General features: G+C 22.8%; 2 protein-coding genes across 5 annotated transcripts; one reads left to right on the forward strand and one right to left on the reverse strand.

Moving 5' to 3' along the window:
- Positions 1 to 1,396: 1,396 nt before the first annotated feature.
- Positions 1,397 to 14,791, forward strand: Sam-S (S-adenosylmethionine Synthetase). 4 transcript variants are annotated; one of them, XM_086910135.1, is made up of 10 exons: positions 1,397 to 1,653; positions 7,553 to 8,111; positions 9,052 to 9,129; positions 9,386 to 9,508; positions 10,902 to 11,014; positions 12,064 to 12,207; positions 12,425 to 12,643; positions 12,746 to 12,928; positions 13,038 to 13,171; positions 13,305 to 14,791. In XM_086910135.1, the coding sequence occupies exons 2-10, from the start codon at positions 7,997 to 7,999 to the stop codon at positions 13,408 to 13,410; spliced, it is 1,215 nt and encodes a 404-aa protein (XP_086766261.1). In that variant the 5' UTR covers positions 1,397 to 1,653; positions 7,553 to 7,996; the 3' UTR covers positions 13,411 to 14,791. The 4 variants fall into 4 exon arrangements, with proteins under 4 accessions (XP_086766261.1, XP_086766262.1, XP_086766264.1 ...); XM_086910136.1 differs by lacking the exons at positions 1,397 to 1,653; positions 10,902 to 11,014 and adding exons at positions 6,898 to 7,069; positions 10,129 to 10,241; XM_086910138.1 differs by lacking the exons at positions 1,397 to 1,653; positions 7,553 to 8,111; positions 9,052 to 9,129; positions 10,902 to 11,014 and adding exons at positions 9,202 to 9,304; positions 10,129 to 10,241.
- Positions 14,792 to 15,894: 1,103 nt separating this feature from the next.
- LOC100863099 (uncharacterized) lies at positions 15,895 to 19,904 on the reverse strand. Its single transcript, XM_003692863.4, has 5 exons — positions 19,566 to 19,904; positions 18,295 to 18,625; positions 17,926 to 18,198; positions 17,652 to 17,834; positions 15,895 to 17,578 (listed from the first exon to the last, which is right to left on the reverse strand). The coding sequence occupies exons 1-5, from the start codon at positions 19,728 to 19,730 to the stop codon at positions 17,208 to 17,210; spliced, it is 1,323 nt and encodes a 440-aa protein (XP_003692911.1). The 5' UTR covers positions 19,731 to 19,904; the 3' UTR covers positions 15,895 to 17,207.
- Positions 19,905 to 19,957: the final 53 nt, after the last annotated feature.

Below are 19,957 nucleotides of genomic sequence, written 5' to 3' on the forward strand. Positions count from 1 at the left end.
AATAACGATATACAATGATTACAATGATATATGATGATATATGATTACAATTTTCATTAGTCATTTTTTATTAGTCAGTTTTTATTAATTTAAGATGATTCAAATATATTAAAATTAAAAATAATAAAAAATCTTACAATTAATCTAAATTTTACAATATTTTCGCCATACAAATAAAAAGATATGATAATAAATGTGCATTTAACTCATTGTATACTTCAGAGATATAGTATCGATTTCTATTTTCAAAATTGATTCAAATATTTTTCATATACGAAATTATTTATTAATTGTTAATAAATTTTATTTATATTTTTAAATTTTTTATGAATTTTTTATAATGATTTATAGATATTATTTAGTTCATCATTTATATCATTTTTTATTTAATAAGAAAAATTTAAAATTAGATATAATAATTTACAATTTACGACATTAAAATCTAATTAAATAAATCCTAATCCTATTATTCAAAAGTTAAAAATTATAATCTGTTTTATTTTTAGAAAATTCTTAATTACTTAACTTCATCAAAAAAGAAAAATTTTTCTTCACTTTTTATAATAATTTGCGGATGTTTCTTATCTAGTTTATTTTTATTGGCATAGATACTCAGCACTTAAATAATATGTAAATACATTTATTTCCGTCTTATTATTCTTGTCTTATAACAAATTCAAAATTATATGGATTCATTTATTTCTATTAATAATCTCTTTTTATTGATAATATTGTATTTTTATAATCATAATCAAGAAAAAAAAATAGGATAAATGTAACACAACACCCTGACCTATTTCATTGTAATAGTGATTAGTGAAAATTTTATCATTTTCTAACCAATTTATTGGTTTATATTTTCTTCCTACCGTTAAGATAATAAATTATGTTTTGTTAGTAAAATAAGAAAGAAAGAAATTGCTTTAATGATATAGCAATCAGTTAATGTCAAACAATATCTTCTCATATGTATATATAAATTGACCATGAACTACGAACATATATAAATTAAATATAGCAGTAAAAAATAAGATGGCGATACTAAGGCGAAAATAAAAATAACTTTTTCATTTTTTATTAAAAAAAAAAATTAATATTTTTGCCAATCTTACATATCTTACAAAATGAAAATATATGTATAAATAATTTTATAGTTGTTTTTATATCATCAAGATATGATGTGGTCATAAAATTATAAAAAACTAATTTGTGAATAAATTCGCCATCTAAAAGTTGCCATCCAATCTTTTAGTATTTAACCGACAATTGATGGATAACTGGCATCAACATATTCACAACTATCGCCAATTTAACAGCATCACGACATCGGTACAGAAACTTTCAATTGTCTAAACATAAATATAGACATCATATACATTTCATAATAAGATGAATTGAATAGAAAGTCGATGTCACCGTACGTGCAGCATACGATCGTACTTTGATCGGCGAAAGATTCAGGTTGCTAGCGAAAAGATGTGAGACCATGTCGATAAATGATTGAATTGTTGCCGTTGAATTGGCGCACTGCTATTAAAATACATGTAATTAACATGAATATGCCGATACCGATTAGTTGCCGATCAATTGAGGTGCTGTCAAATGGGCGACGACCTTTACCCAAGTATTGGGTAAAATGGCGGAGGTACCGGGGTAAGATGATCATATTAATTTAATGAATATGATTTTGATATGCGAATAAGTCAATCTTATTATAGTTGGTGTAAAATTTATATTGAACAGTTAAAGCATTGTATTCAGTTCTTTAAAGATATATAATTCATATATATTCGTTATATATTATACTATATATTATATTATATTAATGAAGCAATAAATAATTTTAAAATATAAAAATTATAAAGTGAATCAATCATAATTATATAAAATAAGAAGTTCATCTTACCCCATTATTTTATTCCAACCAGATACATGGATAAATAAAATATCAATATATATATATATATATCAAAATAAAATTGAGACTTAAAATTCTATTGTTAATTTATAAAAAAATATGAATATTTTTATGAAATATCTAAGGATATCGAAAATTAAAAAAAGAAATATTAAATGGATTAAAACTTATGTAACGTATGAAACTGAAATCGCTACTTTTTTCAAAGTATCGATTCATTTTAATACCTATGTCTTTGACATTATTTGGTACACAAAATTAAAATTTGTAGATTGATATTAATGATTAATAGTATCGATATGATATCGATCTCATTAATTATGTATACATATATTATGTATATATATATATATATATATTATTGGCCATGAATATTCTGATATTTTATTAAATTTAAAATAAGAATACTATATGAATATAATTAAAGTTACACAAATTAATAATGTACGAATTAAAGACAAATCAATTTTACTTGTATTTTTTTTTTGTCATTATTTAAATTGATCTTTGTATTAATTTAAAAAAAACAAAATCATTTTCGTAATATTTAACGTATAATATGCATATATTAATAAATATAATATTACAATATAAAAGATAATTTATATATATATATATATATAAATTCTTATTAGAGATAATATTTTATTATTCTTATTATTATATGTGTGTACATATACTTGTGTGATAGAATGCATATGTATATTAAATGATGTATTAAAAATTGCATGAATTAAAATATAGATACTTTTAATGTATCATTTCTTACACAATCTTTTTGAAAAATATAATATAATTGTAAATGTAGTCTTGAAATACTAAAATAATAATAAAAAACCATTGACAATACTAGATACATATAGTGTGTCATTCAAGTTGAAAAGTCAATAAGTCAACGAAAAGTCAATTCAACAAAGCGTTTCGTACGGTTAAAATTTTAAAGTAAGATAACTTATGTCAACGTATATACTTACTATGTTCTTCTCAATAGATAAAAAAAAAATGATCTTGTCTATATGAATATATACGAATTGAAGGTAGGATATTTTACTAACAATATACTCGAATTTCACTATATAAAATGTATAATATTTTGAGAATAATAATAATAATAATTCGATTGAAAAATGTTCTGTTGAATGAAATATTTTTACGTTGATATTATAATAGTATACAATTTATCTTCAAATAATCTTAAAATATATATTTTAATTGAATATATATTTTATTAAATTTTATAAATTTAAAACACATAAACAAGTTTAAATAATTTTTAATAAAATTATAATAATATTTAATAAAATAATAATTTTAATTTTACATTAAATAATAAAGTTATGAAATTCGTATGCAATATAAATAATATTTATCAATAATAATGCGATATAAATCGTTTTAAATAGAATTCTAAGAATGCTAGTTCAAAAACGTATCAGTTCAATGAACTCCGAAACGATATTGATTTCATACGTCCAAGGGACGTTTAATATGATATTCTTAATCATCAACAGTAATCCAATGAATTGAATTATCTTTTAAAAATTATTACTAAAAGAATGTCATTCAAAGAATAAATATTTGAAAAGAATCAATGAAATTTTTAATAATGGATCTATATTTATGAAAATGATTTGAACTTACTATAATTTGTTTTTATGCAAATATAATTAAAACGATGGAAACAGAAAAATATAAAATATTTCCATATCATTTAAATAAATAATTCTTATTCAGATATGTTATACAATATCTGAATATAATATAAATATATATTCAATTAAAAATATATATATTTATTATATGTATCGAAAACGAAAAAACTACACATAAACTTTATCGTGAAAATAAAAAATAAATCTTTACGAAAATAATAGATAATAAAATTATTAGTTGAGTTTAAAATATTTTTCGAAATTTTCAAATACAAAACACCGGAAAATATAATTGGAACAAAAAAGGAAAAAAAATCTTGTAAGCTCGTAAAAATCAATAGACTGCGAAAAAAATAAAAAAAATTATTTATATATTAATATGAGATTAAAAAAAAAAAATTACCATTATCAATAAAGATCGCTCAGACTAAATTTCACAATTATTAAATTAACAAGACAACAATCTTTTTCCAAATTGTTAAAAATTAAAAAAAAAATGATACATCACAATTCTTTTGATTACTATAAAATATAGATATATAAAATACTAGATCAAATGAATTAGCTAAATCATTTAGTGAAATGAATTAATTAAAAAATTAATGTTTTGAAACAAGCAAAAATTGTAAAAAATAATATGTATAACACTATTTATTAAAATGTTAATTTACATTTAGAAATATCGAAATATGTTTTTTATTTTCTTATATCATGCAACAGTATAGTTTCATTTATAATTAATATCTTTATAATTTTCAGCTTGAATAATAAAAAATGCTTATTTATTCCATTATTATTTAATAATAAGATAAAATTATTTATTTATTATTATCAGATATTATTAAAGAATAAGTAAACTTTTTTCATTACTTATTTTTTTTACTTTTCTTAATTTTCACTATTGTTTTTTTCTCGTTTTTTTATTGAAATAGTAATAGCGTTAATTTAAGTATGGAAGCGACTTCATATTGTGTAATGCGGTTTTAATTATATTTTTACAAATTTACTAACAAATCTATAACAATTGGTTATATTAATTGTCATTTTAATAATTAGTTTCCTTATTTTTATATATCTTTAATATGATATAAAACTTGCATCAGAAAAATATTTAATTAAAATTCGTTGAACCATACAATCAATGGAACAATATAAATGACCGATACCATTACATTAAAAAAAAAAATTATAAAAAACAATGATTAAAATAAGTGTTAATATCTATTATTTATAAAATTGGATTTATTTTTCACATGTTTTATTTAATGAAAATTATTAGTTATTATCTTATATTCAGATAATAATAGTTTCAGATAATTTTTAATTATTTTTATAAACATATTATATAATATTTATAATAATTATATTGATTAACAAAAATAAACTACATGTTATAACACATACGTATATATATATATGTAAGTAGTTTGTATTTCTCATCTCTTTATTTTTTTCTAACAAATTTCGTATTATGTACGTAATCATATAAATTTGAGAAGATAATATTTCACAAAATACAAAATTTCATTTCTAAAAATTATTTAATAATTAAGTTGAAATAAATATTATTTTTACAATAAATATATAATAAGCGAATTGTAAACAAAATAAAATGTTATAACACAAATACCTGGTAAGAAATCCTAGAAGAAACTTATAATATAAGATTTAAATTTCACAGACGTTTCATTACCTAAATAAAAAGATATTTAATTGCAAAAAAGGAAATGCTTGCTTGCAGTTTACGCATGTCTCATGTTTAATTGTCTCAGTGATATTCAGACTGTTCTATGATTTCATTCTGAAAAGATTACACATAACTATGTTTATTTTTTCTTTTCATTAAGAAAGATTGCATGTTTATAGAATGAGATAATATAAATACAAAATAAATGAGATTGCATAGATTGCACGTGTCTTCTACAAAAAGGAAAAATCACAAGTACGATTAGTATAATAGAATGTAATTACATAGCGAACATATTATATCATAAGATAATTTCAATTTGATAAAAAAAATTGCATTACAAACATTACAAACATAAATTTATTAAAAATAAAACATTGATGAAAAATGAATATGAATCAACAGTTTTAATACATTATCTAATTTATATTTAAATTATTATTAATTTAATTTTCATAAATTAAACAAAATAAATAATTTGAACTTTTATTATTTATATAAGGAAAAAAAATTAATACTAAGTATAATTTAAAAAAAAAATTATGATTTCATTTCATAATTTAAAATTTATATTATTATTATTAATTAAATAACTAAATATAAAAAATTAATTAGAATAATTAATAAAAATTTAAAATTCTCAGAAAATATAATTATATATATATTTATATATATATTATCGTAAATTTTATTGTAAAGATGTAAAAGATATAAAAGTTTCTACATATAGAATGATTTATAAAAAATTTGCTCAGTTTTAAATAATTTAATATTGATATAATATTTTTTTATTATTTAATTATATAATATTATTTTATTTATAGAAAAAGAATAAAAAGATATAGTTAAATAATGATTTTTACTTTAAATAATTCAGATATATATGATATAATGATAAAATTTACTTTTTATTAATTTTTCAAATAAAAAAAATATTAATTTTGAAATTTAAATTGATTCATTTACGAATTGAAATACTTTACAAATCGATTTATGATTAAATAATATAATGCAATAATAATAGATAAAATTTATTTATCAATCTTTTATTTGTATATATTCAATGTTAAATTATTCTAATATTTTTTTACTATTAATTTTTAACAAGATAGAATTTTTATGAAAATTTTTATAAAATTAATTTTAGAGAATATCTAAAAGAATATAAATATTTGCATTGAAATACATATTATATATATATTATAATTATATAATAAAAATATATTAAATACATATTATATACATGTATATATTACTATCAATATTTTGTTGACAAAATATGCTTATTGAAAATGATTAATGAAATTGCATTAATTATTTTTCATTGTTCATTTCATTAATTCAAATTCTTTTCCTTTTTCTTTTCATTTTCACTACCATTTTTTTTAATTATATATATAAAGTTTTTCTTTTTTTTGAAATTAATAGAATTTGCAATAAAAAAACATCTTATCGTTTCATTATTTTATCCTACTCTAATATTTTTTTAAAAATTTGTGCAATTATATATACATAAATACTTACATCTTGCAACATGCATTACTATATGAATGCTTTCTTCAACCCCACTCAAGTATTTCTCAAACTTGGAGGGAGATCCTACAATATATAAAAGTCCGAATAATACATAACATCTACTCAGTAGCAATTCTGTTCTTTCGAAGGAAATATACAAAACGTACAGCAGTTTGATAATTCAAGTCGGCTTGAACTCAAAGCTCAAAGTTCAATATACAATTATCCGGTTGTTTGAAAGTTTTCCATTCGAATAACCAGCGATTTTCTATAGAATCAAGACGCTGTATTAACGAGGTGACGAATATTTTTAATTTGATTAAGATAATGGTTTGTATGGGAGATTATAAATTCACATGAATATGTTATTAATGAAAATATGTGATCATTAAAAATCATGAATATTTCGTTATATTAATTTCGTTTAATATAAAAATTTTTACACTAATATAATTAGTTTATTAAATCATTTTGCTCTTATACACACACGCATATACATATATTATACATATATATTTGCATAAATAAAAAAAATATATAAATAAAAAAATACAATTCTAAATAACAGATTTTTTGAAGATTTTTCTTTTTTTTAAATATTGAAAAAAAATAATATCTATATTTTATGCTTTTGTTTTTATTAAATATATTAATAAATGACATAATAATATATTGATTGTTGTTGTAAATAATTTTTAATTATTTTTAAAATTAATTAAATCATTGAATTATAATTGTGAAATTTAGAAAAAAAATAAAATGTGATCTTTTTTCTTACAGGAATATTAAATATCGGAATTAAACATCAAAACGTGAAAAGTAAAAATAAAATTCACACAAATCTAATCGAATTCCGCGCCGACCATCATCTCCTGGGTGATAGAGTGTCACGTGACTCGAAATTAGCCGAACGAAACGAAGGTACCGAGGTTATAAATAGCGGTCACTACAGAGTGGGGAGTCTCTTTTACTTTCTACACTGTACAATAGTGCATTTGCTCCGCGCTTGTCTGACTATTACGTTTTGTGCTGTGCTGGTGTAAGGTTCGCTCGTGCGAAACCAAAGTAGGATATAAAGTTCGGACTAAACTTTCTCATTTTCTCTAAGTATTAGCGACATCGAACGAGCTGAACGTGTCAATAAAATTGCAACACGTGGCCAAAGTATTGGAACGTAGACAAAAGAAACCGAAGTCTATATCCACGATCACGAAAAGAAAGAAAATGCCGGAGACCGCTCATCACATGAACGGATATGCTAACGGGCATACACCACCCGAGCTACAACAGGAAGGCAGTTTTCTCTTCACTTCAGAGTCCGTTGGTGAAGGCCATCCAGGTAGGAACCTTAAAAAGCATGCGTTCACCTCATGACTCTTCTGTATTTCCGATATTGTACGACTTCGTCTTGAGTTCCATGTCGGAGAGCCGCGTGTGCCGCCATGAAACTCGATGAACGGATCATACATATATACCGTGTGCGCACGCCGCAATTTTACCCTTCCTTCCCGCTTTCTTACTTTCCTTAAAAGCTTCGAAATGTGGGGATGGTATTATATTGCGATTTATTCATTGTTTAAATTCTCTTCTTAATATTTATAAAATATTGAATATTGATTCATTTAGGTACTAAAATTATATTTTTTTAAAGTTGATATCAAGCAGAAGCGAATATGTATTCCGGCGTCGCCATGTGCTTCTTAATATTGCAATTTATGATTTCTAATTTTTTATACTTATATGTATTTTTTCTTACGTATATATTAAAATTTTTTCTTAACCTAATTGTTTTTAACTTATTAAAATTAAATATAAGATATTTTTATTCATCAATTTTTTATATTACTTATTCACTAATTATCTTTTACACGTGTAAACTCTAAATTAGTTAATATTTATTTTTAATGAATTTTTATTGAACTATAATAATTTTTTTAATTCACATTATTAACTATTTTGTATAATTTAAGATAAAATTAAAAATTTTTATTGAATAAAATGGTTAAATATTGTTTGATTTATTGTAGAATAGATGTTATAATATTAATTTTAATAGGGCATCTTAATAAAATTTTATAAACGTATATATAGCAAGTTTGAATCAATTAATAATGTAGCATATATTTCATTTTATGATTATGCAATTGTTTCTATGAATATGCTTTATTTATCATGAAATTCACACATATATGAATAAAAACAGTCAATTATTCATAATTTAAAAAATTTTTTATTTATTTTATAAATATAAAGTACTTTATTTTTTTTTCTTTTTTTAGATAAAATGTGTGATCAAATAAGTGATGCTATTTTAGATGCACATTTAAAGCAAGATCCTAATGCAAAAGTGGCTTGTGGTGAGTTTTCTCAAAATGATTTTAATTTTTTTAATGACTTGAAGCAGTTGATGCTATAACCTCTATTTATAAATTAGTTACTATGACCTTGAGTTAATTTTGAATCATAGAATTCTGAAGGGACCTAGTACTTAATATAATATATATAATTTAACTTACTACTATTAAATATAAAGTATTTTCATCAAATTATAATCTTCAAAATATAATCTATTTATATATGTATATGTATATATCATATTTTTGAATTATTTAGAGACTGTGACAAAAACAGGGATGGTTTTATTATGTGGAGAAATTACATCAAAAGCTGTGGTAGATTATCAAAAAATTGTTCGAGATACTGTTAAACACATTGGATATGATGATTCTTCAAAAGGTAAAAAATATTTTTATTTATTTCTTTAGGTTTTCTCTTTTCAGTGATGTATGTTTGTTAAATCCTTTGCAACCCTTACAATTTTGTTAAATTTATTTTATCTGTACATCTAAAACATTTAAAAATTTCCTTGCTAACATAAAAAATTTCTAACTTATATATATATATGCCCTGTGGCCGGATGATATTTTTATTATCTTATCCTTCATAAAATTCGCCTCATTTGGTTCTTTAGAATTAAATTTTATAAATACACGATCGAATCATGGCACGAAAGTTTCCAGCTTTAAATATAAAAATTTTTAGAATGCTTCTTTTATTTATTAAATTAAAAAAAATATATTTTTTTGTAAATGTACAATATATATGTATATACACACATACATACAGACACACATACATATATATATATATATATACATATATATAAAAGAATAATGAAAAATTTCAAGTTTTTATAAAAAGATGTGCTTTACGCTACATACACGTTAATAAATTGTTGGAGAAAATTCCATGACTCGATCGATTGGATGACCAATATCCTGTTCATTATCTTTCGGAAAAAATAAATAAAAGAACACGTATGAATATGTAACGTAAGCATATCATGATCGTGGCAGGATTCGATTGGCATACGTTGAACCTTTTGGTGGCGATCGAACAACAATCTCCAAATATCGCTGATGGTGTTCATTTGGCCAGGGAAGAGAAGGACTTGGGTGCAGGTGATCAGGTACATAACCCATTCTCAGCCCGTGCCGCAGAGCAGCCATATAATTCATTAACATACTCTCTTTTTTATTTATTTTTTTTTTTTGTTTTTTTTTTGTTTTTTTTTTTTTTTTTGTTTTTTTTTTTAATTTTTTTTTGTCCTATTCTTTCTTTCTTATAATGTATTTTATAGAGTTCTTACACATATATTTCCTTATGTTATGTGTGAGTGAGTGAATCTGTGTTTACAAATAAGTATTATAATCATACAAATATAAATTATATATTTTATAATATAAAAATTTTATTAGGAAGTTTCATATATAAATAAATTCTATTATAGGTTCTTAAATTATTTATCACTAAATAAATACTATGATAATTATTATGACAAAATATATCAATCTATATAAAAGTACATTTCATTTATTTTAAATATTTTAGTTAGGCTTTAAAATTATATATAATATTAATTGTAAGAAAATTTATATGGTATTATTATATATACTATACATTAAAATAACTTATATTTTTAATTTCTTTCCAAAGCAAGAAGGTAACACTATTATTATGTTGAAATAGCAGAATAAACTGGAATATGATACAGTGAAACATCAGTATAATGAAAGTGTTGATGTTCATAGTAGAGAATATTTATATCTCATTCATATAATTTCTGCAGGTTTTGACTTCAAGCTCTGCAGTGTTTTATTGGCGCTTGATGCTCAATCACCAAATATTGCAGCAGGAGTTCATGAAAACCGTAGTGATGAAGAAGTTGGCGCAGGAGATCAGGTCAATTAGTATTCTGATCTGCTCATTCGAGTTTTCTGTTCTTCTTTTTGTTCTACTGCCTAGCATAGTTACTCCTTTTTAGTTTCCTGAATAATATATTTGTATATATTTGTTTTCCCTATTTTCAATTGTTTTCTATGTACAGTAGTAATAGAATATTCTTATATCATTATTATATATTTATAGACATATGTTTAATTTTAATAGTAGTATCGTATAGCTTATTCTTTTTTCATGTTTCTTCTTGTTATGTATAGGTTTATTACATCAAACTTTCATTTCTTAGTAATAGTTAATTGTTGTTCATGATTATTATGAAAGCATGTATAAATTATTGGAACTTAGCTGATAACTTAGAATGTATTTCTTTTTTAGTATTTCTTCTAGTATCTTTCAGTTTAATTAAGAACTTACACAATTATCTAATTAATTGTGTTAAAAAAAATGATTTTACAATCTTGTAATATTGTTTGTTAATACTTACTCTTTCTTAAAAATTCTTTATAAATATTTATTAACATTTTATTTATTTCATGATTATATTTAAATTTAAAATTTTTTTCATATACTAGTAATTTTACATTTTTCTTTTCATAATTGCTGATTCAAATGTAACTCAAATGTATTTTAATTAGTTTTGGAAATCTTATCTCAAATTTATATTATTTTATTATTAAAATATATACTCTGTAAATAGTAATCTATAACATTTTATTACATAATAAAAATTATTAATTTAATTGTTAATTAAAAAATATTGTATATAGTTGTCCCAATATTGATTAGTAATTCTGCTCTGTGTGACACCTTTCTTGTATTTTATTAAATGAATTTTATAGTATATTATATATAGTTATGTGCAAATTCCAAATGTAAATTAACACATTGAAACTGTATGTTGTGTGCACGTTATTACTTTATTAATGCTTAATTTCCTATATTAAGAACTTACACAATATTGCAAATTAATTAAAAGCACAATAAATCTTTTTCCTGCTTCAAGTTTACATCTTATAAATTTTAGTTTATAACTCAAATTATTATCTCAGGGTCTGATGTTTGGATATGCAACAGATGAGACCGATGAATGTATGCCATTAACTGTTGTCCTGGCACATAAATTAAATCAGAAAATTGCAGAATTAAGGCGAAGTGGAGAATTATGGTGGGCAAGACCAGATTCAAAAACACAAGTATGACACTATTAATAAATTGAAGCAATATATATTTTAATAATATTTAAATAAATTTAATAATTTATATCAATATCTACAATGATGTCATATAGTATTTGCTACTCTTGAGTGCCATGATGTAATATATATTACTGAGAATAATAATAATTATTATAAATTATATATATATTCTTGAATATATTTTATTTCTGATATTTTAAAAATTATAAAATAGGTCACTTGTGAATATGTAATGGATCATGGTGCCTGTGTACCTATAAGAGTACATACTGTAGTAGTATCATTGCAACATAGTGAAAAAATTTGTTTGGAAGATTTACGTAAAGTAGTTATGGAAAAAATTATTAAAGAAGTAATTCCAGCAAGGTATTTAGATGATAAAACAATCTTCCACGTTAATCCTTGTGGATTATTTATTATTGGTGGTCCACAGGTAAAATATATATTTTTTATATTTTATATATTTAGTTAATTAATAATTTTAAATTAATTTTTGTAAATTATATTAATATTTGTTTATTTATTATATTATTAGAGTGATGCAGGTCTTACTGGTCGAAAAATTATAGTTGATACATATGGTGGTTGGGGAGCTCATGGTGGAGGAGCATTTTCTGGCAAAGATTTCACAAAAGTTGATAGATCTGCTGCTTATGCAGCAAGATGGGTTGCTAAATCTTTGGTGAAAGCTGGTCTTTGCAGACGATGCCTTGTACAAGTATAAATTACCGATATTTTTATTTTTATTATTATTATTATTAGTGAAATATTTGTTTAATATCTTATTCTTCTTAATGAAAATATAAATATTTATAACAAATTTTTAGGTTTCTTATGCTATTGGAGTAGCAGAACCTCTTTCAATCACAGTTTTTGATTATGGTACTTCTAAATTATCTCAAAATGAACTTTTAGATATAGTTAATAAAAATTTTGATTTACGACCTGGGAAAATCGTTAAGTGAGTATATTTATATCATAAATAATATTTTAAATATAAATAATTATAAAATTACATGATGCACTGCGTATAATGATAAATAATTAAATTTGATTAAATATTATAAATAGCAATATAATCGGTTTTTTTTTAGAGAATTGAATCTTCGTAATCCCATTTATCAACAAACTAGTACATATGGACATTTCGGTCGAGAAGGATTCACTTGGGAACAGCCAAAAACTCTAATTCTCGATTGATGAGAATATAGATAAATCAGTTTGACGTTTCTTATTATAAAACGTCTATCGTTCTCAATAATCATATATCTCGTAAACGTTCTTCGAGATTTTCCGACCTCCGCGCTACTTCGCCAAGTCCATCAATTCCTTTTGCCAATTTAGTACTAGCAAGAAGAATGACATATTAGGTTCTCCACATCACGAGATACTTGGTATTATGTGGTATTATAGTACAAATTTTGTTTATCCAGTATGCAGACAAGAGCAGTCAATTTTTCTCTACTATTTGAAAACTGAATTGAAGTTTATCAATCATTAGATATAATGAAACTATTGACAATGAGGAAAAATAAACTAAACTAAACCTGTTATGAGTATCTTATCCTACATATGTATTCGTAACAGTAAAGTAGTTTATTCAGTGATGCAATTCATTACTGTGGCTTGTAAGTGGTGTGTGTTGGAAGTAAAAAATGATAAAAGAACAATAATACTTAAAATGAAAAACAATCTATATTTCAAAAATGTATAAATTGGCAACATCGGGCCGTGCCTCAAAGCAAATATTTGAGATGAAAACGTTCTCTCAAATTTTTAACAGTGTTTTAGTACTTTATATGAACGTACATGAAAGTTTGACCAACTTCCTTTTAGAGAATATTAATGTAATATTTTAATAACTTGTGTTTTTACATATTCTAGCAAATTCAATAATTAATAATAATGGTGCTTTCATGTATGTTTCTTCATTAGAATTATTTATCGTTCGAGTGCAAATATAAACTGGTAACGACTATGTACATTAATTTTAGCAAAGTGGGAAAATGAATTAATTAAAGCGACCAATTATAAACGAACTTACTTTTTGCATAGTTAAACCTTTGTGACATATGCAGTATAATGTTGACGAGGAGTTAATAATATCGCATTTATTTAAATCTGATTGTTAATTAAAACAAAAAATTTTTTAATTATATTTAAATTTAAGTAATGGCGATACTATTAACTCTCATATATTTATATACATATATATATATATATATTTTTTTCCCTCTTTGCTTTGTTTAATTAGATAATTTTAATAGACATTTTCGATCTTGTAATGTATAGCAAATAACGCAAAATCGAATGTTAGACCTTATTTTGTGGAGGTCTAATACAGATCGTGTGGCGGAGCTCGAAAATTATACGATTTTTTCAATTTAGAGTGTGAAGATCTGTGACATTATCGTATTTTGAACATCAACAGAAGTGTAAATGTGAAAATTTAGTAAATTCGTTCCGTTAGATTGATGTACCGATCTATCGTGTAATGGTATTGGCAGTGTAAAGATGCACAAGATTATATGCAAATCATAATAAAAAAAGATTTTTTAATAAAATATTAAATTGTCACTGATTTTATTTATTTTTTTCTCCAACTATTTATAAGTTAATACCTTCTGCAATTCCTCCTAATATTTTATAATTAGATAATTATATAAATTAGAGCTCTGTTGCACAAATTGCAAATTGCGATTAGCTGTAAAGTAAAATCAATAAATAACTTGCATTTTCATAATTATTTTTCTTAACGATAATGCAAAAAATATAAAAGTAAAATTTTCTTTATATATAGTTTGTTAATATCTATTTTCTATTCACATTTTAATTATATGTGTATGATGTAGTATTTTAAAAAATTAAGAATATAATATTGTAAATTATAGAACATCAAAATTTATTGCAGATACAATAATTTAAACAAAATATGTTATTTATTTTTACCACATATGTATTATATGATATCATTTGAAAATTGTATAAAATTATCTATCCTAGATATATTTATTAATATATTAATTATCATTAATACCAATTATCAGCTATTGATATTTAAATACACTGCCTAAAAAGCAGAAAAATATATCGATAAAACATTGAATATAATACAAATAAATGATTAGTAAATTGTTATTGTACAAATTTATGTACTTATTCTTAACATTATATATCGAATGTGAAATATATCTATGGAATAAATCTCATAATTTTCTGAATATAATCCTTTCTGATAAATTACAATATTGTGATTCAACATGTATAATAAATTATAGTTAGATTTTGTAGATGAATAATGGCAAAAATAACAAAATCAAATAATTTATTTTTTTTTTCGTTTTAATAATTTCACCCATTATAAACGAATTTATTCAGTATGTTATGATAATATTCTATAATAAATAAATTATAATACATCATATACATATGAAACGTAATATTATATATTTGTATCATTTTATTTTTAGATATAAGGAAAAATAAAAAAAATACGATTTTTTTTTGTTAAAATATATTTGCTCTTTTTAAATCACACTTTTCAAATCAATTTGTTTTTAAATAATTGATTATAATTTTACTAGCATAAATTTACGAATTATTAATGCTTTTACTATAATATGTACAATATATTATGTATAATTATATTATTTTTAAATTTAATTGGGAATAATCAAAACAATGTAAAAAGACATATAAGATGTTTAATTATATTCTTATAATAATATATATATATACATAGAAATTCACGGAATTATATACAATACAGTCATGAAAATATGAATAAAGAAAAAACTTTTTATAAAATATGTTAAAATACTGTTACTGATTCATAATTTTAACAATATACATTATTGAAATATAATATATACATAACAATATATAATGAAAAAGAAAATATCAAATGAGATACATATATAAACTTTACATTTCATGAAATAGAATTATATTTTATATACTTATAATTTTTTATGCGACTTTAATTATTCAAAAATAATATGAAAACGGTATTATTACTAAAATTCCAAATATATATAATAATTAAAATAATATGTAATCAAATTTTGAAATCATATTATGCTTTTCTTAAGAATAAAAAAAATCATATAAATATAAATATAGATCTTTATCTTTCAGACATAAATACTATTACTTTATATTTATAGGATATGAAATACTATTTATTTATAGAATATGAAAGAAATTTTTTGCTGAAAATTATTTTGTTTTATAAAAAAATTCTTGTATTAATATTTCATAATATTTCGAAATATTTAAATGTTGATAATTTCGTTATATGCAACATAATTTGATAACTTTTCAAAACTAATAATCATAATTATAAAATAAAATTTAATAAAGTGAAAATGACATGTAGATTACATAAATTCTTTTCTATCATTTTACTAATATTTAAAATATTCTCAAGCAATTATAAAAAAACTCAACATATTATTATATATAAACTAATAATTAAGTTGTATTGTCAATGTAATAGTCCTAAAAATTTACTTTTCAAAAAATTATATACATTATATAAATTTTTTAACTTTAAATATTGAATTCAAATAATAAATTAAAAAAAAAAAAGAAAAAATTATGTAAAAAAAAATTGTAATATATAAAATTACAATAAGTAAGAAATGTTTTTATCTTAAAACAGAAAAAATTCTAAATCTATGTTTATAAGATTTTTTTTAATTCTGAGGAAAAGCAGAATATGATATTAAATTTTAATCTTCTATTTCGGTGATATAGACATATAGAGAAACATAATCAACATAGAATATTATATAAAAATATATCTGAAATTATAATGAACAAATTAGTGCATAATTATCATTACAGTTAAGATATGTTTTATAAATTATTCTAAGAGATTAAAAAAAAATTATATTATGTGCTTAAAAAAATGTTTATAGAAATGTAATAGCATAATTTTAATTTAATGATGACTGATATTGTAAACGAGATAATATTTATATCTTAGAATAAATTTAATTTGTTAATATTTTTTTAGGTGCGTGAATACGACTATGTCTTAATAGCGAACTTTTGTCGGTAAAAGACTTTTCACATTCTACACATTTATATGTTCTACCAGTATGTGTAACCAAATGTCTGCTAAGTCCAGATGCATGACAGAAAGCTTTAGGACAAAGTTGACAATGATGCAATTGAATATCATTTGGATCTAATTTTTGATGTCTTCTCATATGTACTTTTAATGCTTCTCTTTGAGTAAAACTTTTATCACAATGTTGACATTGGAATGGTTTTTGACCAGAATGAGTCATGAGATGGCGAAGTAAAATTTCTTTTTGTGCAAAGGCACGATGACAAATATTACAACCAAACGGTTTTTCACCTATATAAAATATAATTTTAAAAATAAATATTTAAATGCACATGTTTATTCAATTTTAAAAATCAAACATTACCTGTATGAGTACGTTCATGTCTCACCAAAGCTGATCTAGTAGGAAACCATTTTTCACAAGCTTGACATGTAAAACCTCTTTGTGTAGAATGAACAGATTGATGACTTTTTAACATTATTCTTCGGGTGAATGCTTTTGGACATTTATCACATTGAAATACTTTTAATTCTTCACTAGTTTCAACTGCATAAAAAATTTAAATACATTAAGAAAAAACAAATTTCATAGTATAGAAATCATATATATATATAAAATATATATATAAAATTATTACCCATGGTATCACCAATTGGTTGTAATTTTAATGTTTCTCCTTGACTTGAACTATTACTTGTAACTTCCATCATATAAACATTTTTATGATCAGCATTTGCAATTGCTCTTTGTACTTCTTCTGCTTCATCCTCTGATTCTTGTTCTTGTTTAATACGTGATGTACGTATTGTGCAACGTGCTTTAGCAGCACGTTCCTCTGCAGGTACTAATGTGATATTTTCTGGATCTTCTGACATTGTTTCTTCCATCTCTATATTTTCAGAATTCATTCCTATATTTAATAAAAATATAATAATTTATAAAATAAACTTAAAAAAAAACTATATACTAGTTAAATTCTAAAAACAAATAAAAACCTTCAATATACCTAAAATATAACCACCAACAAGTTCTTCTTCTGTCACTTCAATCGGATCTCCATCTTTTTGTCCACTATTACCTTTAATTGAAACTAAATCTGCCAATAATTGTTTAACTTGTTTAGATTTTCCACTGTTTGAAGAATCTTTTAATTCATCTCTATTGCTATCCTGACTTTCTCCTTCTTCACTTTGGCCAGTTAATTGTTGAATTAATTTCATATGTTTACGAAGTTTTGCATCAGCAGCTTCACATTTTTTCTTAAATTGATAGGATTTTTCTAATTGATATTTGCATGGGTGACAAATCATATTTGGAAGACCATCTTCTTCATAAACCTACATTATTAATATTATTAATATATGAAATTTTATTAATTTTCTACTAGTATATTAATTATTTATATATAAACTTATAAAACAAAATACAATATTTAAATTATTGTTTTATATAAAATAATATTTATAATAATTGTTTAAATACTTGCAAATCATTTTTTTCAGCAATATATAAAAATAAATTTGTACATGTTTTCATTTTAATTAAGTTATATTAACTTATATTTTATATAATAACTTATATTTAAGTTATATTTTGTAACTTAAATCTCAAGTCTTAAAATTTTGAAACAATGGAGATAATGAAAATATTGAAAAAATATATAATAAATTCAAAAAAAATATTCATGATATAGTGAAATATTAATAAAAAGAAATATTAGATATTTTGTCTTTTTTATATGTTGTAATTATTTATATCTAAAATAAAAGGAAAAAGGCAAAAAGTTCAGTGAACAAATATAAAGTGTCAATATTAATACATTGGCTATAATATTACAGATTTCTATAAATCCATAGGGTAAATGATCTGTAATGCAATGATACGCCTTGTCTAGATTCCTGTAATGAAAGGGAAGGTGGCGTCGACATATCGTGAACGTAAAGTCGATAACTCGGTAAAGCCGGTAGTTGCTTTGCGCAGTGTGTCGCGCGTTGCCCGAGACCTAAAGTTAAATCATAGACGGTTCTATACCTCGTCTGTGGTTAAACGTTTCCTTTATACCTACATCGAATGTGTAAGTGACCCTCACAAATACAGAGCAAAATCGAAGAGTGGGGTAAAAATGAGAGAGAGAGAGACAAAGAGAATCTCACGCAGAGAGATAAACTAGATTCCTATTTTTCGATAAGATTCCCATATACGTACGAAAGATGATTAATTGATGGGACTTTAACTTAAATTTGTCACATATTTATTAAATTAAATCTTCTAACTTACCTCCAGATTAACACAAGCCATTATTCGCAAAGATAAGGGAATAGTTTCATCGTCGTAAATCGGCACCATCTCCTCCTCCTTTGCCAAGCACAGTCGGCACAGCTCGTTCACATGAATGATTACGTTGCTCGTGCTATCACCCTTTTTTCTGCTATATGTTTTCATTTTGACGTTCTTTGAAATCTTCTACACGTTCGTTACGTAGATATTTCACCTTTAATGTTGAGGAAAAATAGAGTTTTCCCTGGAAAACCCTGGAGAACGAGACTCAGTCACACACAACGGAATCTATAATGGCGGCGGCGTCGGTTGCGGCGGCAGCGACGATTGACCAATGGCGGACATATGGCGCTGTAGTACAGCAAAGATGGAGAATTGTGAATTTTCTACAC

The sequence above is a fragment of the Apis florea genome, unplaced genomic scaffold, assembly GCF_048593485.1.
Source record: "Apis florea isolate Af1SG1 unplaced genomic scaffold, ASM4859348v1 contig_3170_pilon, whole genome shotgun sequence".
Classification (NCBI taxonomy): Eukaryota; Metazoa; Arthropoda; class Insecta; order Hymenoptera; family Apidae; genus Apis; species Apis florea.